The 24558-nt window shown below is 53.6% G+C and overlaps 2 protein-coding genes across 5 annotated transcripts in view; one reads left to right on the top strand and one right to left on the bottom strand.

Moving 5' to 3' along the window:
- Micall2 (MICAL like 2) overlaps positions 1 to 23945 on the bottom strand; it is a 28731-nt gene extending 4786 nt beyond the window's left edge. Inside the window, exons 1-10 of one of the 4 annotated variants that reach the window (XM_050163131.1) lie at positions 23648 to 23945; positions 11252 to 11300; positions 8871 to 9012; positions 7848 to 8038; positions 7114 to 7229; positions 5113 to 6048; positions 2825 to 3087; positions 1961 to 2054; positions 1148 to 1308; positions 142 to 294 (exon numbers count right to left, since the gene is read on the bottom strand). In XM_050163131.1, coding sequence (XP_050019088.1) covers positions 142 to 294; positions 1148 to 1308; positions 1961 to 2054; positions 2825 to 3087; positions 5113 to 6048; positions 7114 to 7229; positions 7848 to 8038; positions 8871 to 9012; positions 11252 to 11300; positions 23648 to 23790 — 2248 coding nt within the window. In that variant the 5' untranslated portion in view covers positions 23791 to 23945. Of the gene's footprint in view, positions 1 to 141; positions 295 to 1147; positions 1309 to 1960; positions 2055 to 2824; positions 3088 to 5112; positions 6049 to 7113; positions 7230 to 7847; positions 8039 to 8870; positions 9013 to 11251; positions 11301 to 20293; positions 20395 to 23647 lie in introns of those variants that run through there. The other 3 variants (XM_050163133.1, XM_050163134.1, XM_050163135.1) reach the window with 3 other exon arrangements.
- On the top strand, positions 6084 to 6767 carry LOC126514328 (small EDRK-rich factor 2-like). The gene has a single exon (XM_050163173.1). The coding sequence runs from the start codon at positions 6460 to 6462 to the stop codon at positions 6637 to 6639; it is 180 nt and encodes a 59-aa protein (XP_050019130.1). The 5' UTR covers positions 6084 to 6459; the 3' UTR covers positions 6640 to 6767.
- Positions 23946 to 24558: the final 613 nt, after the last annotated feature.

Here is a 24558-nt window from a genome sequence, read left to right as displayed (position 1 = left end):
GCCCTCAGTCTCAGGGCACCAAGCCCAACAGAACCTGGACTGGCATGGGCATGACCAGACCCATCTATTCTAGGCCATGAGGCCCAGCAGGCATTGCCCCCTTTACTATCTTCCAAACCGGATGGCATCACTGGGACTGACCTCTTGTCCCCCAGGTGGACATTTTCTCCTCCTTCCTGTTCCTGGCCTGAGCTTCCTGTTTCTTGAGCTCTGGCTGGAGCCAATCAGCAGAAACATCAAGGCTGGAAGGGACAGCTAGTTTCTTACGGTGTGACAGAGAAGGAGAAGGGGCTGCTGGAACAAAGGTGGGGGGCAAAGATGTGTGAGACCCACTGGCCAGAGCCCTGACACTGAGGGGAACCAGGGCTCTAAGCTCCTACTCTGTCCCAGAGCAGCCAGGGTTGCAGTCCATGCACCTCCCAAGGTAGGGCCCCTGTCCTGCCCAAACCGGCCACATCCACTCAGGGAAGCAGCATCCGAGAGACCCACAAGGCTATTGACATCACAGAATGTGACCTGGGAAGTGGCCCACAAAGGGCTCAACTGTGCTAAGAGCAAACTTGGTCCAACACCATATAGATTCACAGGCACACCTAAACATGCATGTGCCTAACAAAACATACATATATATTCAGACTATGCCTGAACACGCCTCACACACATACATCCCATGCACGTACACACACATGTACACATGTATAGGCCATGCTTTGCACACGTACAGTTCCATGCCTGAACACACATGAGCACACGGACTGTACCTAAACATGCCTAGTACACATGCAAACCATGCATGAACATGTATTCACACTTACCCCATGTGTGAACACACATAGTCACACATATCTCTTATATCTAAGCATGCATGTACATGTTGATACCCCATGTCCAAATATGTGTGCATACATAAATTCTGTTTCTGAACATGCATGTAAGCTCATCCCCCATATACATGTTCATATAAGACCACATGTATATACATATGTTGTGCCTGAATACATAAGTGTACATTAAACCCATCCAGGAACACACATGCACATACATAAGTAGCCCCTCTGGCTGAGCAGGGCCTCTGCCTGACCACAGACAGAGCAAGAGCATGTACCCCCGACACACAAGGACACACCTGAGTTCCCACAGGCATTACCTGCAGGGCTGGGCCCGGAACCAGCCGGGCACGGTGTCCTCTTGTTCTGAACAGGAGTCAAGAAGATGTGAGCGCTGGGGCTAGAGCTGCTGGAGACTTTGCTGGGAGTATCCCCTGCCCTCGGCTCTGCCTGGACAGGTACTTCCTTTGGCTCCAAAGTCCTAGGTGGAAGATAAGGTGAGTCCCAGCCCAGACGGGGACACCCAGGAGTGTCTCAAGAGCCATATGCCTATGTCCAAGGTCCACATGGTCTGAAAGGAAGCCACCTGGCCAGGCCTGTATCATCCTGGCCTCTAATTCCAGGGCCTGCCCAGGACACAGGGCTGTGGGCCTCCACATGCTCCATGTGGGACGGGGAGGGTGCCTCTGGCTTGCAGAGACCAAATGGACGGACACCCGCCCCAAGCCAGGCTCATGGGAGTTGCCTGGCATGGCACACCTGCTGCTCTGAGTTCACCACTTCCCTTAAGTCATCCCACTGGGATGAGGCGTCTCTGTCACTCTGTCCCCATCACCTGGCAGGTGAAGAGTTCCGGGACACTCAAGCTGGTGTGAGCCAACTTTTTCTGTGGATACTGAAAAGTCCAGGTGTGTGTGTGCCTTCTGCTCACACCAGTTCCTGGATGTGCACCGCCATGCTCGCGCACATACTTCATTAGGCACCTACTGTGTGCAGGCTCAGCTCATACTGCAGACCCACAGGCAGGGGTGTGCCCCGTGTGCCCTCCCCCCTCCCCCCCCCCCCCCCCCCCCCCCCCCCCCCCCCCCCCCCCCCCCCCCCCCCCCCGCTAGTGAGCAGCCACCTCCGCTCACCTCCCGGCAGAGCTTTTCTTATCCACAGGCTTCAGGCGGGCTCTCCATCCTTCTGGCCCCTCCTCCTGGCCTTCCTGAGAGGTGGAACCCGGACCTAAGTGTAGGAAACAGATCAAGCAGATGAGACAGGCTGAGACAAGTTGGCCATTGTCATCTGTTCCTTTTGACAGCCCAGAGCCAGCCCAGCATGCAGGACGGAGGCAGGGCTTCCAGCCTTGCTGCTGTGCTGTGTACCCTGAGGGAATCACTGCCCCTTTCTAGGCCTCAATTTCCAATCTGTCAAATGGGTGTTGACAAGGAAGGGAAACCCTGTTCCCCTTCTCTATGGGGGTGACATGATGAGCAATGAATGGGCACGGCTCCCTCTTCAGAGTCTCTCTTGGCTCACGCCTAGCAGTGGATTCAATGGGGAGCTCAGTCAAAGGGAAAGCTACAGAAAAGACAACTCTGTGGTACATCCTGAACCCTACTTCCCCAAGCACCCACAGAAAGGGCAGAGCTATGTAGACCCAGAGGGTCTGGGAAGTGTTCCTGGGGGACAGCAGGACCCCAGTCCTAGGCAGAGCCATTGTGAAGGTGGACAGGGCCTCCTTCTGCACCCCACAGGCACAGCCAAGGACAAAAGGCAACACAGGACGATGATCATGGTAAGACCCTGGGAACACTGGCCACAGCCACAGAGACGCAGCAGATGAAGGTCCATAGAGGACTATGGGGTTCTGAGAGCTAAGCCACAGAACAGCAGACACCTAGAACAGCCTTCAAAGAGAAAGGCAGCCTGGGAATATAGCAATACTTGGGGAGTGGCCACCCCAGAGCCCTGCACCTCTCCACCCCTCCCCATCCCTTAGCAGGAACTCTTACCCTTCGGTATTGCCGCTTCTGCTTGTGGCCTGGAGCCGGCACTGGTCTTACCAACCCCTGGAGATATACCTAGGCTCTTGTTGCCAGTCTGGAGTGATACAGATGCCCATGAGGTATTGCCCACACTCAGGGGGACGGTAGGCTCCATCTTCAAAGCGGGGGGCCGGGGAGTGGTTGAATGTGATAGCTTGGGTGAGGGAACTTTTGGGGGTACTTCATTCTTGGGAAGAGACATTGGGATGGAGGAAGTGGCTTGGGAGGACCTGTGGAGAAGAAAATGGGTATCAGGTGTAGGCGAATCCATGAGTCACACCCCTCCTGAGTGACCCCAATGAACTGAGGACAATCTACCCCAGGCCAGATGGCCCGTGGCATCTACTTATGGCACTTACATGCACTGGTAGCTCTTTTATGCTATTAAATCTGGTGTCCACTGGGATTAAAATGTCCCCCAGATATACCATGCATGGGTGCAAAGCTGAAGGACCAAGGAGGGCCTGGCTGGAGCCACAGGCTGGCCTGCACTTGCCCAGATAAGTATTAAGTTACTCATAGGATGGACGGTCCAGCCAGGCACCAGCCTCCACCTGAGCTGTGTGGCTTTGGGTTACCTACGTTCCCTTAGGCAGCTCACATGCAGGTACACAGAGCCCAGGCAACACGTGGCACCACTCCAAGCTCTGCCAAGCCTATTCTGCAGGGCCAAGACAGAGGTGCTTATCACGGCCCAGAGGCTGCAGTGTATAACCCTCCTGACCCCAGCACCAGCCCAGGAGCCTCTGGGTACCAAATGGGGGTAGGTTCCGGCAGTTATGAGCCAAGAATATCCCACCCTGAAATCAAGGACCAACCCAGGGTAGAACCTCTTGACTCACTAAACAGCTGTAATGGGTTGAATGGGTACATTAAAACTCAGAACTACTAGGGAACTTGATGTGTGATCTTATTTTTAAAGTGGGGGAAGGTGCTGAGTGGTGGTGGCACACAGCTTTAATCCCAGCACTCAGGAGGAAGAGACAGGCAAATCTGTGAGTTTGAATCCAGCCTGGTCTACAGAAGGAGTTTCAGGACAGCCAGGGCTACACAGAGAACTCTTGTCTTTAAAAAGGGGGCGGGGAGGTGCAGTAAACGTGACCACATTATAATTCAGTCACACTAGAGGACAGTGGCCCCCATTCAAAACCACTAACCTTCTAAGAGACAGACGGCGTAAGTGTGGGGATGCACACCTGTAATCTCAGCACTGGAGACGCTAAGGCAAGGGGACTTGGAGTTGAAGGTCAGCTGGGATACATGAGACCTTGTCTCAGAAACACAAGGACTGGGCTGGTAAGATGGCTCAATGGATGAAAGTGCTTGCCATGGAAGCCTGGCAGCCCAAATTCAGCTCCCAGTACCCACATAAAGGTGGAGGGAAAAACGGACTCCAGAAATTTGGTTTCTGACCCCCACACAGACATTGTGACATATGCACTCTTCCCCATCATACATACATACATCATACATAATACATACATAAAAAGGACCTGGGGTGTGTGGCTCAGTGGTAGAGCACCTGCCTAGAATCCCCCAGGGAGGGGCTGGGGCGTGGCTCAGTGGTAGAGCACCTGCCTAGAATCCCCCAGTGAGGGGCTGGGGCGTGGCTCAGTGGTAGAGCACCTGCCTCACATGTGGGATACCCTCAATTCCATCTCCATCTCTCTTCAGAAGAAAAAAAGGAAAGACAGAGGATAGTGGAGTCCATATATAATGGAATCAGAGATGGAGGAAGGCTGCTACCAACCAAGAGTTGCCAGGAACCTGTAGATGGTGGGGTAAAAGGATTCTCTCCTCTGCAGCCCTGGTGGGGCGTGTGGCCTACCACAGGATATGCTTCTGCCACTGAAGCTGTCCTGTGAGGGATGACTACCGCCCCTCCCCCTACTTGCATCATATGGTCAGTGTCTAGTGGAAGACACTATAGGTACCAGGCACAAAGGGATGCTCAGAACCCAGCTCCACACACACAAGTCATCCAACGCATGGAACCAGGCAGTGTGACTTCCATTTTAACACCCCTCTTCCTGTCCACAAGACAAGCATAAAGGTCCTGGAATACCAGTCTAGTGTGGGCCACCTGTAACCAGCAATGCCTGTAAGCCCACCACACCCTGCATTCCTGCTTCTCTCCCGTCCCCCACCTCCACTTCCCAGATAAGGTAGCTAAGGCCACACAGTCATGGAGAGACAGAACTTCTCCATGTCCTGGTGGGCAGGTTACAGCCATACCCCACATCTCTCCCACCTACCTGCCTGACGTCTGTGTACCAGCTCCTGTCAGCCCCGGTAGGGCCTTCCTAAGTACACTTAGTGCTTGCTCACGGCTGCTCTCCTGGGCAGGGGTATCCACAGCAGCAGAGACCTTGCTGGCAGGGACATTCACCACAGTGGGGCCCTTGTTGATGGGGGCATTTACTACAGTGGTGGTCTTGCTGGTGGATGTATTCACCACAAAGGGGACCCTGCCATTGGGGGCATTCACCACAGGGGGGACCCTGCTGGCAGGACTGTTGTTAGATGGGGCTGGAGCAGGATTCTGGAAAAATTTCTCTCGGGCTTGCTGAGTCCTAGAGGCGGCTGAGGTCCAGGCTGGGGTGGCCGCTGTGTTTGGAGATGCTGTGCTCAAGTTGAGCGGAGTCTTAACACCTTTGGAAGTTGCCTGGCCTTGGGGCACAGACGGGTGAGAGTTCAGAGTACTTGGGTGCACAAGGGGACGGGAGTCGATGGTCGCTGTGCTGCTGCTCTTGGCAGGTGATGACCAGCCTGCCGGGGAGCTATTAGTCACATGGGTGATGGCTTTGCTAGTCACAGAAGTAGTGGCCACTGGGCTCGTGGACAGCCTGGGCCCTGCAGGGCTCCCCACTTGAACACAGGAGGTGGCTGGCCGGTTAAGTTCAGTCTGGACAAAACCTTTGGCAGTTGTGTTGCCTACAGAGGGCTCCCAGGCTGCTGCCTTGGTCCTCAGTGGTGTCCCCTCTCCTGGTCCATTTGCCTCCTGAACTTTCCGTGAGGCATTGGTTGGCCTAGTGTCTGCAGCAACAGCCCCTGGCTGTCTGGAGGCCAGTTTTGACAACTTGGGGCTCCCAGAGGTGACTTCTTGGCTGTGATGGGTACAGACAAAGACGCCCGGCTCTCCTGTGGCACGGTAGGCCCCTGAGTGCAGTGTGTTGGAACACTGCTTACACCTGTGGGAGGAAGCCACTGAGATCGATTCCGACCCCTTGCTCAATCCCTCATGCATCCCTTGCTCATCCGTTTCATCCTCCCAAAAGCACCCGCCGCCACACTCCTGTATCCACGCATGCCATCACGGTTCATGCGACAACTGCTCATGAGTGACTTCCATCACTGTGAGCTGCAGTGTCCACTGGCACACTGGTCAGGGGTGTGGACACCACAGAAGGTGTCAGCAGATGCATACATAAAGACCACAGAGTGTGTCCCACTTTCAGGAGTCCCCCCAAGCTTGAAGAAGATGGACATGAGATTCATTCCTTGTCTCCCAAATCTGGAAGCTTCGGGGAGGCAAGAAGGAGGTTACTGTCGGCCAGAACAAGGGGACGCAACGGAGGTAGGTCGGAGCTGCTGCTGTCTCCATGACCCACAGTAACCAGCAAGAGCTCGCCCACCAGAAGAACATGAAGAAGCAGAGCGACTCAGTTAACGGAAAGCGCCGAGATGATTGGCTTTCTGCTGCCACCCACAAGCAGAGGGACTCGGAGATCATGCAGCAGAAGCAGAAAAAGGCAAACGAGAAGGAGGAGGAACCCAAGTAGCTTTGTGTCTTCGTGTCCAACCCTCTTGCCCTACGCCTGTGTGCCTGGAGCCAGTCCCACCATGCTCGAGTTTCTTCCTGTAGTGCTCACAGGTCCCAGCACCGACGGCATTCCCTTTGCCCTGAGTCTGCAGCAGGTTCCTTTTGTGCTTCCTTCCCCTCAGGTAGCCTATCTACCCCTGGGCCACTCCTGGGAGTGAGGGGGTTACCCCTTCCCAGTGTTTTTATTCCTGTGGGGTACACCCCAAAGTATTAAAAGTAGCTTTGTAGTTCAAAAAAAAAAAAAAAAAGGAGGTTACTAAGGATCACAGTGTAAAAATAAATAAATAAAAACCAACACAAAGGGTTGAGACAACAAGGGAGATTGAGTCAGTGTGTCTAAAGGACAACGCCAACATTAAAGGAGGATATAGGTACTGTCCCCAGTGGAAGACAGATGCCAGGACCCAGACATGCGGTGTTTGGAAAATCATACCTGAAGCAGCTTCGGTGGTAGAGCCGCCCATCAGCCAGGTGCCGCTGCACGAGGTGAACGTGTTTGCCACAGATCCCACAGATGCTGCTGACGGAACTGCCTGCAGTTCCCAGAGCCTGCAGGGAAGTGTCAGGGGCTGCTGAGGGGCAGCTGACATCTCCAGACTCCCACCTCAGCCCAGAGGTGGCCAACAGATCCCACTTGATGGACTGGAGAGCTGAGACCCTGGGGAGCCGCTAGCCACAGCATGGGCATGACTGCACACTCGGGACCTCCGCACTGGCCCTGTCGGGAGCAGGAGACTGATTTCGGAGATCCTGGGGACCCAATGTGGGGCTAAAGACAAATCTAGTACCTTCTGCTACCCCACCAGGCTCTGAGATCAGGCCAACCCCCGGGCATCCAGGCCTGCCTTGCTCTGCATTCATGGAAGCTGCAGTAACCACTAATGGACAGCAGGGGGCACTCAGATTTAGCACTGCAGGGCTGGCCAAGGTCCAACCCAGTGTCCCTTCCTCCAGCTCCATCCCACCTGGATGGCCTCCTGTGGCTCAGTTTACCCATCTGTATTATGGGAATTACAACTCTTGGCCACATTGAGCAGAGCCACCTCAGTAGGTACACTGGATACAAAGCATGGGAAGGGGTACTGTACCCTAAGAGAAAATCCCACAGAGGTCTGTGTTTGGGATATACTTAGCCCTATAATGCCCACTCAACCAAGATATGCTTACAGCCTTTGGAGATGGCCTCTCTGAGCCACTCTCATTCCTCCGAACCACGGGGTTTGTCCTAGCTGGAGACAGTGGTGACCTCTGGGCTGGAGCTGGTGAGGGCACCTTGGCAGGTGAGGGCAGGACCTTCTTTCCAGGACATTCTTCAGTCGAGTCGGATGAGGGTCTCTTCACACCAGCCATGCCCCCAACTGGCATGAGACACAGGAAACAGGTCAGGAGGGTCCCACCCAGAACTTGTACCCTCTGAGAGGTCCTTGTGCCCACAGTGAAAGGCCTGGGCCTCCTAGGACAGCTGGCGGGGTGCAGAGCTGGGAAAGGACAGCCCCAGGGCACATTCTTTCCAGCAAACCCTGACCTGGCCCTCACCCCCGTCTCCCAGCCGACAACCCCAAGTAGGGTCATGGAAAGGGACTTTTCTGTTTCCAAACCACCATTCCAGGCTGGCCCTCGGCCCAGGGGGATTCCGGAGATTTCTAAGAGGAATGTGGTGAGGGAAGCCAAAGAGCTCCCCACTCACAGATCTGGGCGAAGACCCGGCCTGTGCACCCTGCCCTGCCTACCCCTGCCCGGGACATACAGCGTCCACGGTCACAGTCAAGCAGGGTCTGCTGAATGATTCCAGCAGCTGTCTAAGACCTTGGGGGTCAAGATGGGCAAAGAGAGTAGAAAGACGAGGACAGGAGTCATACAGGAGCATAGGGAAGGCACAAGCCTTGCTAAATGTCCCTCAGCAGGACTAGGCTGGGGAACAAGGGAGCCCAGGGGCCTCACTCTATACTTGCACAAAGGCCTCTGGTCTCCTTGGTAACAGATACAGCTACGAGGACCCACATGAGCAGTCTCAGAAAGGTACCCTTCCTGCATCACTACCAACCCTTGGGCCCAGTGCTGTGGCGTGAGAACTGAGGGTGGGCATGGAGCCCAAAGGGGGAGACTGCAGCCTGGGCTGGTGGTTCTGACAGCCTCGGCAGTCTTGGCCATGTCGCTGGCACGGGAGGGCCCTCCTGGACAGGGACTCACTTGGGGACCGGCCGTGGAAGTAGTTGTAATACTGTGACACGTAGGTGAGGATGCTCAGCCGGTCTGGAACCTTCAAGGCCACCATGTCCTCAGCGTCCAGAAGGGCTGGGATGCCCAGCTGTTCTTCAGCCACTTGGAAGGCCTGGAGAGAGGTTTAAATCAGCAGGGCACACAGCAGAAAGAAGTATGACTGAGCCTCCAGCCCAGATGAGAGAGAAGCCTAGGCTACAAGTCCAAAGACCCCTGCCTGAGTGACCTCCCAGGCTCAGTGTGTCTATTTGTAAAAAGGTTCAAAGTACCAACATCCCAACACAAGTTCCTCAGGAGACCAGACCCAGAAGGCTAAGTTGAATGGGGGCGCGGGGCAGGTGCTATGAATTGAACCTAGGGCCTCCAACTTGCTAGGCCGTGCCCCAGCCCCTCACTAGGGGATTCTAGGCTGGGTGGTACAATCCTGTTGTCGTAGCTACTCAGGAGGCTGAGGCAGGAGGATTACAAGTCCAGGGCCCATGCTGGCACTCGGGGTGTGGCTCAGTGGTAGAGCCCTTGCCTAGAATCCCCCAGTGAGGGCTGGGGTGTGGCTCAGTGGTAGAGTATGTATGCCCTAGGTTTAAGTCTCAGTACTGCAAAACAAAATACATAAAAAATCTAAAAAATGTAAAACTTCACCAGCTCCATTTAGCCCAGGGCAGAGGTCACTGGTGTCCTCATCCGGCCCCTGATGACTCACAGGGCTCTCTTGTAGATCCCTTCACTGAGGCTTCTCTTCCAGATGCCTGTGTGGCTTCCATGTGGATGCCAAGCTGGGGTCCTAGACTGCTCGCACGTGTGCAGTTCCTTAGAGTCCCATGCCACGTTCATACCAATCCTCCGATCTCCTCTGAGCCACAGAACAGGCTCAGGATCTGGCCACTTCCACTGAAGGCCATGTGTACCTCCCGTGTGACCTCAGCAGACACTCCTTTCTCCTGCAGAGTCTGGAGAAGGAGAGCCTCCAGGTCCATGCTTCCCAGGGGTCCACTTTCACTGGCTTGGAGAGAAGCCCAGAATCCTTTCTCCACCATTCCCTGCATCTGCCTCAGGACGCCACCCCACCCTGGCTCCTCAACTACGTGTCTTGTCCAGCACTCTGTAGCCCCAGAACCTTTACTCCACCCAGGATGACTTCCTGAAACCATCCACGGACCTGCCAACAAGGTATCCATGGACGCCAGCCTCACCTCCCATCTCACGCCCAGTGCAATTAGAGCAGTGTACTGCAATGCGGCCAACACTGAGCGAACTCTCCTTGGCGTGTGTGCATATGTGTGTCCCTGTGTGCATGCGTGCATGCCTATGGCAGCCAGAGCGCATGGTCAGATGTCTCCCAAAATTGCTCTCTACCTTATGTTCTTTAATATGCTTAGAGGGGGGGGTATGTGCACACATGTTCAAATGTGTGTGCGTGTACGTGTCATGCAGTATGTGTGTACTATGTGCCCACACATGTAGAGGCCAGGTGGGCACATGTAAGGTCCTCCTGGGTGACTCTTCACCTTATGTACTGGTTCAGAGTCTCTCATTTGGAATCCAAAGTTAGCCATCTGGGCTTGTCTGGCTAGACAGCTTGCTCTTGAGGTCCCCTGTCCCCACTTCCCATGCATCGGCATCAAAGACCAGTATTGGGGCCCATGAAGATCCTGCTTGGCTCAGAGCAAGAACACATATGTATCAGTCCAAGGGATAGTGGGGCATATCTTGTAGCAGGGAGACTTAAGATGGCACAGGGAAGGAAGGGTCTCACAATGGGTGTACAGAGCAGGTCTGGAATCAAGGAGCCAGGAAGGTGGTCCTGCCCACCCTCAGGACCATCAGAACCCCCCCTTCCACAGCTTCCACGGGCCTTGCTCTGCCCTGGGTGGATCGGCAAGGTCATCCACAGGGAAGGAGATTGGCTGCTACTCCCTGGGGACTCACTGTTCCAGTGAGGAAGAGAGGGGTCCATGGGGTCCTAGGATCCAAGATCAAAAGTTGCTCTCAGAACACAGACTGACCAGTTTGGGACTGGCTGAGAAGTCGTGGGGAGGCCAAATTCCCAGAATGGGACCCCTGGATAGCCTAGTGGAAGGTTTGCTCCACTGAGGTGCAATGGCCCTTCAGAAAAGAGCTGGGTTGGGAGGTGATGGCCCATGCCTTTAACCCCAGCACTTGAGAGGCAGAGGCAGGCAGATCTCAGTGAGTTCAAGGCCAGCCTGATCTACAGAGCGAATTCCAAGACAGCCAGAACGATTACACAGAGAAACCCTGTCTTGAAAAACGATAAAACAGAACAAAACAAGAGCTGGGAGTTCGAGGCAGAGGGCTTAGAGGACAGGGCAGAGGGCATCAGCTTGCCAACTCACCAGCTTGTTGTTCTCGTAAATGTTTTCCTTCCGGAGGGCATTGAAGTTTCTGGAAGATAAGAACACTTATGTCAAACCAAGTGTGATGACGCACGCCTTTTATCTGCGCACTCAGAAGGCAGAGGCAGGTGGATCTCTGTGAGTTCAAGGCTTGCCTGGTCTACGTGGCAAGTACCAGGACAGGCAGGTCTAGGTAGGGAAACCTTATCTCAACAAAACAAAGCATTTATGTCCAAAGTCACTCAACTCTAAGAAAGAAGTGGGGCCTCGGCAGCTATCTTGCCCAAATGAGGAAACTGAGGCTAAGGGCAGGGCTGTGAATTAAACAGGTCTTGAGCCAGGCTGGTACCGGGTCTGGCTTGTGACCTGCTCTGATCACAACGATGTCACCACACCACCTCCTATCATCTGGATGGTGTGGGAAGTCCTTCTGTATATGTGTTGCTTTTGTTGGTTAATGAATAAAGAATCTGTTTCAGCCAGTGTCTTAGCAGAGTAGAGCTAGGCAGGGGGTGGGGGAGAACTAAACTGAATGCTGGGAGAAAGAAGGCAGAGGCAAGGAAAAGCCATGGAGCCACCAGAGGAGAAAGATGTGAGTCGCCAGTCAGAACCTTGCCCATAGGCCACGAGCCTCGTGGTAAAATATAAAATAGTAGAAATAAGTTAACCAAAGATATAAGAGCTAGCTAGCAATACGCTTAAATGATTGGCCAAGCAGTGATTTAAATAGTATAGTTTTTGAGTGATAATTTTGGGTCTGGGCAGCTGGAAATAGACAGATTGGATCTCCCCTAACATCTGGGTACTGGTGACCCACAGTGGACCCCCAGATCAGCCCTCGCCTCCAGCCCCATTGAGGAGCTTGAGCCCTTGCTTGCCACTCCTGGCCCCATCAGAAGCAACAGGACCCAAATCCAGAGAGATACAGTCAACACCAGCCCAGGGCGGTCCAGCTGAGACAGCTCAGAGGAGGTCCCTCCCCAATGGAGAAAGGACAAGATGGTGAACATGAGAGGCCCTAAGGCAGAGGACAAAGCCAACATAGAGGGATGGAATGCCACAGGGTTAGCAAGTGACTGCCCATATAGCAATCTGGTTATCACTTACAATTTTATGGTGCCTCCTGCAGGAGGCGCTGTTCTGACCCACTCATAAACATACTTCCCCCAATGCTCACAGGTCTTGTGGGCTGAAACATTCTGAAGGCAGAGAGGCTTGGGGGCACATGCAAGTCACTCAGCAGGAGGCAGGGCCAACCCCTCCACCTTTCATTCACCAGAGGCTTCACCTAGTCCTGGGGCGTCAGAAATTCGTTCATAAGTGACCACGGGGTCCTAGGAAGTACCCAAGCAGCCTGGACAGTAGAGCTTTCTTGGAGAAGCCAAGGGAGCCACCCACCCGCCCAGGTACCCAGTGGGCCCCAGACTCCATCTGCATGCCACAACATGTCCTTGACACACCCCACATGACACACCCCGGATCACCTGCAAGTTGCCTTGCCCAGCCCCATGTTGCCAAGAGAGGTCAGCCAGAGCCTGCTGGCACCCTGGGCAAACTGGTTAAAGACCGACAACTGCCCATCTACCCACTTGCTGTCTGTGGGTCCCAGGAGGCAGCTGCAGCCACTTGAGTGACCTAAATTGTTCCAGAAGCTTCCTGGCACAGAGGAAGGGTCTCTGACCAAACACTGTGTCCTGTTTCTTAGCGTCTGCCTCGGGCAGGCCACTTCCCTTGGGACCCCAGTTTCCCAGCCTGTGAGGACAGCAAAGTTTCTGAAAGAGACAGAATTCTCTTTCTTTTCCCTAGTCTTATTTTTCTATTTAAAATATTTATTACATTTTGTTTATTTAGCCAGTGTGCTTGTGCGTGGGCATGGGTGTGCCGTGTGTGTGTGTGTGTGTGTGTGTGTGTGTGTGTGTGTGTGTGTGTAGGACAGAGTCAGTTCCCTTCTTCCACCATGAGGATCCTAACTGACCTCAAGTCATCAGACTTGGCAGCAAACTCCTTTACCCATTAACTCATTTTGCCATCCCAAGCCTAAAACTTTTTTTCTTTTTCTTTTTTTTTTCTTTTCCAGGTGCTGGAAATTGAAGTTAGGGCCTCACACACGCTAGGAAAGTGTGTCAGTATACTGTGCTATAGTATGTATGTGTATGTATAGTATAGTATGTATGTGTGTGTGCAGGCGTATGTGGAGGCCAGAGGTCGATGTCACGTGTCTTCCTCAATCACTCTCCACCTTACTTTTTGAGGGTCTCTCAGGGAACCTGGAGCTCACGGATTCAGTTAGGAGGGCTGGGGACTCCGGAGATCCTCCTGTCTCCAACCACCACTGCCCCAGCCCTGAGATTACAGATGCGTGCCACAACACCTGCCTTTTCCCATGGGTTCCGGGCCTCGAACTCAGGGCCTCACGCACGCACAGCAAATGCTTTACCAACTGAACTATCTCCTCAGTCCCTTCCCCCCACTTCTCTCCTTTCTCCTTCCTCCCTCTCCTCTCCCTCCCTTCCTTCCTTCCCTGATATCTTGGGGACAGAGTAGGCCTTTACCCATGCTAAAACACCTCTTACCACTGGGCTCCATCCCAGTCCCAAATTTGAGTCTTGTTCAGGACACCACTTGATCAGATGTGACAGCCATGTCCCCAGTACACAGGCTGTCTCAACAACAAAGCGGGAAGGTTCTGGGTGCCTATAGCCACCTCAACTGGGATAGCCTAGCTCTGAAGCCAGTCTGTCTGCAGAAGTCAAGCCTTGCCCAGTCTACATCAGGAGAAGCCTGGGCTGCAAGCCCATTTTATAGACCAAGTGAAATGAGACCAGTCAGTCTTGCCATACGGTGTGTGGGAGGGAGGGGGGCTGCAGTGTGTCCCTTCCCTCCTTAAAAAACTTCCCCCTTCAGTTTTCAGTCCAGCCAGCCAGCTGCCAGCTACCCAGCCCCTTCAGGAAACTCTCGGCAGCTCCGATAACGCATCCCAGATGCCAAGACCACCCGCACAGTGAGAGGTGAGCCAACAGATGACAGGAGCGGGGAAGGGCGGGTTCCAGGCCCCCAAAGTCTGGGTGGCCTCCATGCACCTATGTGAGCACCATCCACCTGAGCCTATCGCCAGATGCCAGGTGTTTCTAGACTGCCCAAGGCTGGGCATGTGGAGTGTCCAGCACCCGACAAGCCAGAGTCCTCCAGCCACACTGGTCCCTCCCATCCCCCACCCCTTTAAAAGCACAAGTTCTCCTCCAGCGCCCAGGGTCACTGACCTAAATGGCTACTGCTCAGAGGCCGGACAACAAGCTGTGTTTTGTTTCCAAACAGAGCCGGAAGAGGCGAGCTGCCAGCCTCCTACTTTCGCCTCTGAACACCCAGGGGGCCCAGCGCCTCCCTGCAGCTCTATTTTGTCATCTAGCCCACAGTTCCAGGTACTCCAAAGCCTTCCATGCCCCAACAGTGGAGCCACACTCTGAGAAGGGGCATGGGACAGAGACTGAGACTAAACATTCATTTCTAGCTGACGCTCAGGACCAAGTACAAACTGCTTCCCTGGGCCCAAAGGTTTCCATGACTGAATGGAAGCACCCTGACTAGTCCCTAAGTCACCACATCCTGCTGACACCAGGCCCAGCTTCTGCACCTCAACCCAAGCTGTTCCCTTCCTCTGCCCGACACACTGACAGGGGTTGCCTGAGGACACTGAGGTCCCAGGTGGACATGTATATGCCTTTGCTTTTCCCTTCCCTGAGCTCATGTCCCCGGCTGGCATGGGGTACAGCAGGTAGCAGTTCTGTCCCTCAGTTGCTGTCACCTGAGCTAGCCAACAAGGCGGTCCATCAGAACTACCTTCGAATTCTTTGTCATTATGATTGTGTGTACACATGACGCGGAGGGTGATATGTCTGCTTCATATGTCTAGACATCAGAAGGAAGCTTTATGGAATTGGTTCGCTCCTTCATTTGTCTGTGGTTGCTGGGGATCAAACTCAGGCCACCAGGTCTGTGTAGAAAGCATCTTTACCCACTAAGCCATCTCTCTGGCCCTGGAGTTTCGTTGTAGCTTCATTTATGTTTGCTTTAAAGATTTATTTATCTATTGGTTTTGGTTTTTGTTTTGCTTTCCCTGACACGGTTTCTCTGGGTAGCAGCCCTGGCTGTCCTGGAATTCACTGTGTAGACCAGGTTGGCCTCCAACTCACAAAGATCCTAGGTGCTGGGATTAAAGGCGTGAGCCATCACTGCCCGGCCATATCTTTATCTTACGTGGATGGGTGTTTTGCCTGCACATATGTCTGTGGACCGTGTATGTGCTGCGTCCACAGAGACCAGAAGAAGGCCTTGGATCCTCTGGAACTGGAGTAATTAAACAGTTGTTAGCTGCCACGTGGGTACTGGGAACCGAACCTCTGGCTGAGCAGCCAATGTTTTTTTTAACTGATGAACCATCTCTCCACCTTCTTTTACTCATTCTTGAGAGGCCCTCACATAGCCCAGGATGGGCTCAGATTCACTCTGTGGCCAAGGATAACCCTGAACTCCCGATCCTGCTGCCTCTTCCTCCCAAGTGCTAGGATTACAGGTGTGAGTCATGCCCTGGAGTCCTGACAGAGATCACCAAGTAAGGGCTGACCATCCAGAAAGCATCCAGGACGCAGCATGGATCCAGCATCACATTCCAAACTGAGTGCTTACAGTCAGAGCCAGTGTCTGAGGCCGTGTCTCGGATAGCCTAGGCTGAGCTCCCTAGGTGGCTGCACTAGTTAGTTAGGATGTCAACTTGACACAGGCAAGGGTCATTTGGGAAGAGGGAACTCAACTGAGACAAAGCTTCCATCAGATTACCTGGAGGCAAGTCGGTGAGACGTTTTCTTTTCTTTTTTTTTTTTTTAAAGATTTATTTATTATGTATACAACATCCCTTCCATGTATGCTCGCATGCCAGAAGAGGGCACCATATCTCATTATAGATGGTTGTGAACCACCATGTGGTTGCTGGGAATTGAACTCAGGACCTTTGGAAAAGCAGTCAGTATTCTTAACCTCTGAGCCATCTCTCCAGCCCCCGGTGGGATGTTTTCTTGATTAATGACTGACGTGGTAGGGCAAATCCCATTGTGGGCTGTGCACGTCCACACACACCTTGAGCAGGTGATCCTGGGTGCTATAAAAAAGTAGGCCAAGTAAGCCATGGGAGCAAGCCAGTTGGCTGCATTCCTCCGTGGTTTCTGCTCCAGTTCCCGCCTCCAGGTTCCTGCATTGACCTCCCTCAACCACACAGTGTGAACTGAAAGTGTAAGAAACCAAATAAATCGTTGGTGGTTTGAATAGGAATGGAACCCATAGGCTGGTGGTTTGAATAGGAATGGAACCCATAGGCTCATATATTTGGATGCTTGGTCCTTAGGGGGTGGTGCTGCTTGGCAGGGATTAGGAATTATGACCTTGTTGGAGTAGGTGTGGCCGTGTTGGAGGAAGTGTGTCACCGAGGGGAGGCTTTGGGGTTTCAAACGCTCAAGCCAGGTCCATTGTCTCTCTTCCGGTTGCCTGTGGATCTGAATGTAGAACTCTCAGTTCATCTAGTGCCACGTCTGCCTGTGTGCCGCCAAGAGGACCTGAGTTCAATCCCCAGAACCCACGCAGAAAGCCAGGCGTGGTGGTGCAAACTTGTAGCTCCGGTGCTGGGCAGGTAGAGAGACAGGAAGCTTTCTAGGCCTTCTGGTCAGCCAGTCTAGCTTATCTGGTGAGCTCCAGGCCAGTGAGCAAGTCTGTCTCAAAAAACAAGGTGGTGGTGGTGGTGGGGTACTGAAGAAATGGCTCAGCGGTTAAGGGTACTGGCTGTTCAGGAGGTACTGAGTTCAATTCCCAGTAACCACATGCTCACAACCATCTATACGGGATCTGATCCCATCTTCTGGTGTCCTTGAAGACAGGTCACGCAAATACATTAAATAAATAAATAAATAAATAAATAAATAAATAAATAAACAAACAAACAAATAACAAGGTGGAGCTGCAGCGATGGCTCAGTGGTTGAAAGTACTTGCTGCTCTTCCAAAGGGCCAATTCAGTTCTCAGCACCTACATAATGGCTTACAGTGTTCTGCAACTCCAGTTCCAGGGGACCCGAAATATTCTTCTGACCTCCACGGGCACCAGGCAGGCACGTGGTACACAGACATATATGTATTCAAAATATTCATATACATAAAATAACATTTAAAAATCTTTTTTTAAAAAATAAAAATAATGTGGTAAACATCCAAGAAATAATAATATCCCATACATGCACTGAAGCACACACATATAACACACACACACATGCATGCATGCCTGTGCAGGGGCACACGTGGAGGGGCACACGCACTCACAGTACCCCAGAATTTCCCAGTATAACCGGACTTAGAGACAGGGTCATCACAGATGTGATCAAATAAACATGGTGTCATTGGGATAGCCTGACCAGAGATACCTGTGTCCCTATGCTGAGGGAAAACTTAAACAGAGACGCACACAGAGAAGGGAAGGCGTGAGGACGGTGACGGACCACAGCAGGCTGTACACACGCCAGCAGAGATAAGTAAGGCTTCTCTCCACAGCCTCTGAAGAACGGCCCTGCCCTCCAACTTCACTTATCTCTCCAGTACGGGGGGGGGGGGGGGGGGCGGGGATCAACCCTAGGGCCTCACACACACATTGCTGGTCTCTACCACACTCACTGAGACAGTGTCTCCCTGAGCCCACAGTCCAGACTGGCTTGGAACTTACTCCACCACCCAAACCAACCTGGATCCTCCTTCTTTAGCCTCTTGGAGCTGGGACCAGAGGTGTGCGGCCCATGTATATTAGATTCCTCTGTCTGAGACATCTTAAGGAAGATCCTGGCATTCTCTTCCCCTTTCTTCTGTTTTCCTTCTTTCCTTTATTTCGTGTGTGTTTGTGTGTGCAGGGGGTGGGTCATGCGGGTGCACGAATGTGTGAACACATATGGAGGCCAGACATCGACCTAGGAAGCCATCCATCCCATTTTCTGAGTCAGGGTCTCTCACTGGGGCCTGGAGCTTGCCCGTTAGAACAGGCTGGCAAAGCAGCAAGTTCTGGCAGTCTCCTGTCTCCGCCTCCCCACACTGGGATTACAAGGGCACACCACTATCCCTGGTTATCACACCATGATCACAGGGGCACTGGGGAGCAAACTGGGCCCTCACCTCCCCACTCCCTGCTGTATTTTGTTTCATCAGGAACTGAACAAATCAAGGGGTAAAGAGTCACTCGCCAGTGTGTGGATGGCCGAATAGTCTGGGGCCTGAACAACCAGGCCACCACCCGTCCACGGAACACAATGGCCCTCTCTCCCAGCCATGTGTGCTTTAGCTGTGGAGGAAGCCAGCCTCCAGCCCCCCCAACACCTCTGGGGGGCTCTTGGGAATAGTCCCCCCCCCTTCTAAATTCCCACGTGGCTGACTTCGCATTCTTGTATTTCCTGAAAAAAAAAACTCAGCTATGCAGGGGTAGGTACCAGGCTAGGAGGGGAATTCCCAGCTCAGTGTTATCGCTAGACAAATCCAGCACATCTGGAGTTAATCTCACTGACAAGAAGGCAGAGAGAAGAGACAGCAAGAGAGGGGGGTGCAGCTCCAAAGTAGAGAGAGGGATTGAGGGTGAGAGTAGAACCAAGGGGACCAAGCGGGAGACCAGCCCCCTAGGAGTCTGGGAATCGGGCACAGGGAACAGGCCTCTGGAAGGCCAGCATGAGGCTGGGTTGTCCCCTGGGAGGACAGCAGCCCCCTCCCATAGTCCTGGACAGTTTCAGCCAGAGGCAGTGGCAGGGTCTGGGCAGCCAGCCTCAGGCTGGAGAACAGAAGGCCTCTATACCCAAGCAGCTTCCCGCTGGCCGAGCCTGTGTGGGAGGGAAGGAAGCTGGCTTTGCCTCCCGGTCCACTCTCAGCTCTGGCCAGGGGTGCTTTGGGATAGAGCACACCCTGGGAAACCCCTGACCTTCAGCAGGACAGTCTGCAGTCTAGACAAGAGTCAGAGGCACCCCTCCCACAAGGGACCCATACAAAGGCTGCCTCGGCCACCTGCTGCTTCTAGCGGTGGCCTTGACTTTAGCTTCCAGAGCTGCAAGGACCTTGAGGACCTTCAGGTCATTCCACCAATGATCAAGAGCAGGAAGTTTCCACAGAACTCTGTCTTTATAGCATCCATGGTGGTGCATACCTATAATCCCAGAGCTCACTGGCAAAAGCAGGAGAACTGGACCAAATCTGAGCCAATCTGGGCTATGCAGTGAGTTCTAGACCAGCCTGTCTCCAAATTCAAGTTCAAAACCTTGTCTCCAAATAAACAACAGAACAGCGCCATTGGGGCTGGGGATGTGGCTTGCTTAGAGTGCGCATGAAGCTCTGGGTTCTGATCATCCCCAGCACTGCAAAAATTGTGCATCATGGCACAATCTGTAATCCCACGGAGGCAGGAGGATGGGGGGGGGGCTCAAGGTCATCCTTGGCAACATAGTGAGTTCAAGGCCAACCTGGACAAAATAAGGAACACCCCCCCCCCATTTCAACAAAAGAAAAAGGCACCAGACTTGGTAACACACACCTTAATCCCAGCTCTTGGGAGACAAAAGCAGAAAGATCTCTGTAAGTTTAAGGCAAGCCTGATCTACATAGTGAGTTCCCAGCCTGCAGGGCTATATAATGAGACTCCGTCTCAAAAAAAAGAAAAAGACAAAAAGAGAGAGAGACAGGTTAGCAAGACAGTTAATCGGGTAAAAGCTCTTCCATTATACATGTCTGACAACCTGAGTTCAATCTCGGGGTCCCACAGGGCTCTCCTGCCAGAGGGGAGCTTCCCCGAAGCAACCTCCCTTACCTTTTGGCTCAGACCAACAGAATACTATGCCTCTGCCCCCATGGCCTAGCTAGAACCGTTTGGCGGCTCCTGGAAAGGTCCAAAGGGAAGCAGGCCCCACCACGGCTCCCTACTTGGGGCAGGGCTGCTGACTAGAGTGGGCTGGGCTGCTGTGCTAGGTGGTTTCCCAGCTCTCACCTGGCCGCTGTGTTGTGGTTTCATAGCGGAAATGTCCTTGCGAACAGGCACTCTTAAATTCTGTGGAAAACCCAAGCTCTGAGGCGGAGCAGGGAGGAACACGTGGTCTGAGGCAGGGAGCTGGCCCAGGTGGATTCACTGGAAAGCCTGTTTCCTCAGTCCTGTGGGCCTCGCAATGTGGGAGGGTCAGGGACGTCAGGGACACAGCACACGTGAACTCACTGCCTGCAGCCTGGCCCCACCTGGCTGGCTCCATGCCCAGGCTGGCTCCCTCACAGCTGTGCTCCACCAAGGGCCACAGGAAGCACACTCAGCAGGCAGGAGGAACAGACAAAGGGAAGGACTTCCTGGTGGCAAAGCTAGGGACAAGGAGACAGGATGTCCACCTTCCTGCTGCCAGAGGGTCTTGGGGGGAAGGAAAAGTGAACTAGAGTACTGGGGTGCTGGGACCTGTGTCCCCCCATCCCTGCCAAGATCTGACCTCAGGGCTCCTCAGAGAGGACAGCCCCTCTGTACCTGTGGTCCATCACACTTTTCTTCCCCTCCTGGTAGTCACCCAACTTTGCAGTGAGACACCCCCACCCCCACCCCACCCACCACCTGCACCAGAGCATGGCAGGACACAGGCCGGGGCTTTTTTTAAAAACAGCATTTATTTATTTGGAGGAGAACACGCATGAAGCCCTGCACACGTGCAGGTGAATCGACAGTTTCTGAGAGTCACCTCTCTCCTTCCATCACGTGGGTGAGTCCCACAGATCCAAGGCATGTCCTCAGACTTGGTGGCAAGCCCAACTCTGGGCCAGACACAACACTGGGGGGGTTTAAGGCTTAGATGCAGGTGGCAGTCCTTCCTCCTGCACTGAGCCATGCTTTAGAAGAACGGTTCTCAACTTTCCTGATGCTGCCACCCTTTAATACAGCTCCTCATGTTGTCATGACCCCCAACCATACAACTGTTTTCGTTGTTACTTCATAACTGTAATGTTGCTACTGTTATAAATTGTAATCTGATATGAAGGATGTCTGATATGTATGACCTGGGAAAGCAGTGTTCCACCCGCAGGGGGTTCGAGACCCACAGGTTGAGAACCACTGCTTTAGAATTGGGCCAACCACTGCAATTCTGCTGAAAGCCGCATTCCTTTCCCACCGCTGCTATTACAGATGTCCACACCAAGGAATATGTGTCCTCCAATCCCCAAAGGCCAGGTATCCAGGGTCAAGGTGCCTCATGGTCACACTCATTCCACAGGAGGGTCTTTCTTATCTCTCCCAGCTTCTGGGAACTCCAGGGTGTCCCTTAGCTCATGTCTCCATCTCTGAAGAGTTCTGTCACCTCCAAACTCCTTCCAAATCCACAGAGATCCCTCCCAAGCTCCTACTGCATCTACCGAGCTCCAGCGGCACTGTGGGACTCCAGCGACGTGGAGACAAGCCGCTTCCAGCTTCCACACAGCGTTAACTAAGAGACACCCCCCCCCCATCACCTCGAGTTCTCAGTTCAACTGGAACAGGCATCAAGGAAGTCAGCAGGGTGTGAGATAAGCCACCCAGAGTGGAACTCAGCAGGCGCCTCTTCCTCCAGCCTCCTTCCTGTCAGTCTCTTGGTTCCCTGTCATCACCTTGAGCTTCTGTCTCTGAGACCAGGAAGTTGTTCCCTGCACATTGGGGGCTGAGGCAATCTTACACAGTATACAGCAGGCACTTAGTAACTGTCAGTCAAATGAGCAAATATTTGGCACTTGCTGGTGCTGGCATATGTGTACACACAAGTACACAGGCAAGCACAAAGTACACCGCTGTGTATACACCCCTCCTGGTCGGTGGGTACTATGTGTCAGGCCGGAGCTCATAAACCCCCTGCCTCAGAGCAGATAGAAACTCTGTATCTGCAAAGGTCCTGTCCCCGTCTAGTTACCAACTGAGGCTGCTAGGCCAGCCGAAACCAACGCCATCATCTCCTCCATCTGAAATTCTGTCCCATGGTTCTCATCTAGGCTCCCTGCTCCAGATCATCACCCAGCCTCCCCCTGCACTACCCAGAGAGACCCAGCTACCCACATCCCCGTGCGCTAAGGCCATCTTCCAAGGTCCACATCCCTGGCCCAATATCCATCAAGGCTTTCTTCGCTTGCCATATCACTGATGACCTACTGAACTCATACCACCCACCTCCCTGAGGGTGATTGAGGCCACGGGGCCTCCCCAAGCAGCTTAGGGCGGGGGTGGGGGGAACAGCATATTTCACAACCATGGGGCAGAATACTACTTCTTGCTCAAGATTCCCACTTCCCGAGCAGAGCAAGACTTGGCACAAGGAAGCCGGATGGTACCAGACCTGGCTCTGTTTGCCATGCTGTGTAACCTGAAGAAGAGTTTTTGTTTGTTTGTTCATTTGTTGGTTTTTTTTTTTTCTGAGCCTCAATTTCCCTGTCTGCACAGCAAGAAACCTGAATAAGGCTGGCTCCACAGAAGCTGCCTAGAGCCTCACGTAGCCTCAAGCCCTCCCTGAGAAACACTCCCAGGCCAGCCGCCCCGACTCCAGCTACCATATCTCAGTACAAAGTTTTTCTCAGAAGAGCATGGGCTACAGGTGATCTTGTCCCATTCCAGGACTCTGGCCACCGGCCTAAGTTAGATCTCTAACAGTCTGCCAAAGCGTTTGCTAAGTGAATTACCGACAGAACAGATTCAGCCGTGGGCCAAGGTCTCTCAGCAAAACCGAGCCAGCTTACTTCCCAAAGTCCTACGCCAAAGCCTCTTTTTCGGTAAGGGCTTTAGACTCCATCCCCTGCCAGCTCCTGCAACTTCCAGGGAGAGTGATGCAGTCTCCTCCATTGTCGTTTCGTGGCCGGCCCCCCCCCCCTCCATAACCCTAGGATGCTAAAAGACTTGGACTTCCCTCTTTGAATGTTTGCCTAAAGATGCCTGGACAAGCAGGGCAAGAGGTAGTATTTCCACTAGATGCCTTAAATGACCCTGATCTTGGGGTCAAACCTCAGGACAGTACAGGGTCTCAGAAGGTTCCCAGGAGCTGCCCCATTGCCCTTTCTCAGGGAGCCGGGGAAGGAGGACGCTGCCCTGAGTCACCACTGACTAAGCCGGCTGGACAGCCCACGTCCTGGCCCCTGGCCCAGCTGCACTTGGTGGCCTGCACAGAGGCCACTTGACTGCAGCAGCATTGGGGACCACCGAGTGGCCTGTGCCTGCAGTACTCTATCCTGCCCCGGGTGACCCATCGGAGAGGGGTGTGTCTGCAAACTCTGACCCAGATCCCAGGGCAGGCGTGGCCTCAGTTTCCCGTTTGCAGCGGCACCTCAGAGCCCGACTGAGGGGTCAAAGAGCACTCACATAAGGTCAGGCCGGTGTCGATGCAGGATAGCACAGAAGGCCAGGCCATCGCGGAACGAGGTGGTCATGTTGGTGATGCTCACGTCCCGGTAGCCCTCGCACTGTTGCCGGCACCACTCCTGTAGGGCCTTGATGGCCGCCATGTGGGCGGCGGGCCGGGATGGCGGCTCGAGGAGCTGGCCACAGGCCCCGTTCGGGCCCGAGGCGCGGACGAGGACCGGACCCGCTGACCACCAACCAGCCCGGTTGGAAGAAGAGAACGCGACCGGCGCCCCACACTGAAGCCGCCTGCGAGGCCGCCAGCCCCGCCCCCTTGAAGGCCCCGCCTATTAGGGGCCGCCCCCAAATGGCCACGCCCCCTAGAGGCCCGTCTCTCAAACCCCGAGCTCCACACAGGCGCCTCTGTTCTGGCCTCCCCGCCCCAGTTTGCTCAGGCCACACCCATGCCCCGGGAAAGCCACGCCCATAGAAAACCACGCCCCCTCCTTCCTGGGACTGGGAGAATAAAGGCCGGGTGCTCGAACCTTGGCCTCCAGCCAGGACTCTCAGCAAAGGCATCGGAGTTTTCTTTTCTTTTCTTTTCTTTCTTTCTTTCTTTTTTTTTTTCCTTGAGACGGGGACCTCTGTAGCTCAGGCTGGTCTCTAGCTTATTGTATAATCAAGGCTGACCTTGAGTTGAGTTTGAGATTGCCCTGCTTCCACCACCTTTAGTGCTGGGGTCACAAGCCTGTCTGACTTACACCATTCCTGGTTTCTGCAGTGTGGGGGCTTCCTGCATGCCAGGCAAGCATGCCAGCATCTGGGCTGCATCCACAGCCAGGATTTTCTTTCTTTTCCTTTTTAACTTTTAATACTATTTTACATGTATGGACTTTGGCATGCACATGCATCTGTACCACTTGTGTGTCTGG

The sequence above is a fragment of the Alexandromys fortis genome, unplaced genomic scaffold (assembly GCF_014885135.2).
Source record: "Alexandromys fortis isolate MF-2015 unplaced genomic scaffold, M_Fortis_MF-2015_v1.1 scaffold_144, whole genome shotgun sequence".
Classification (NCBI taxonomy): domain Eukaryota; kingdom Metazoa; phylum Chordata; class Mammalia; order Rodentia; family Cricetidae; genus Alexandromys; species Alexandromys fortis.
This window is presented reverse-complemented; position numbering and strand designations above follow the sequence as displayed.

Coding starts and splice junctions, on each gene's coding strand:
- LOC126514328 (XM_050163173.1), top strand. CDS start 6,460: ATGACCCACAGTAACCAGCAAGAGCTCGCCCACCAGAAGAACATGAAG.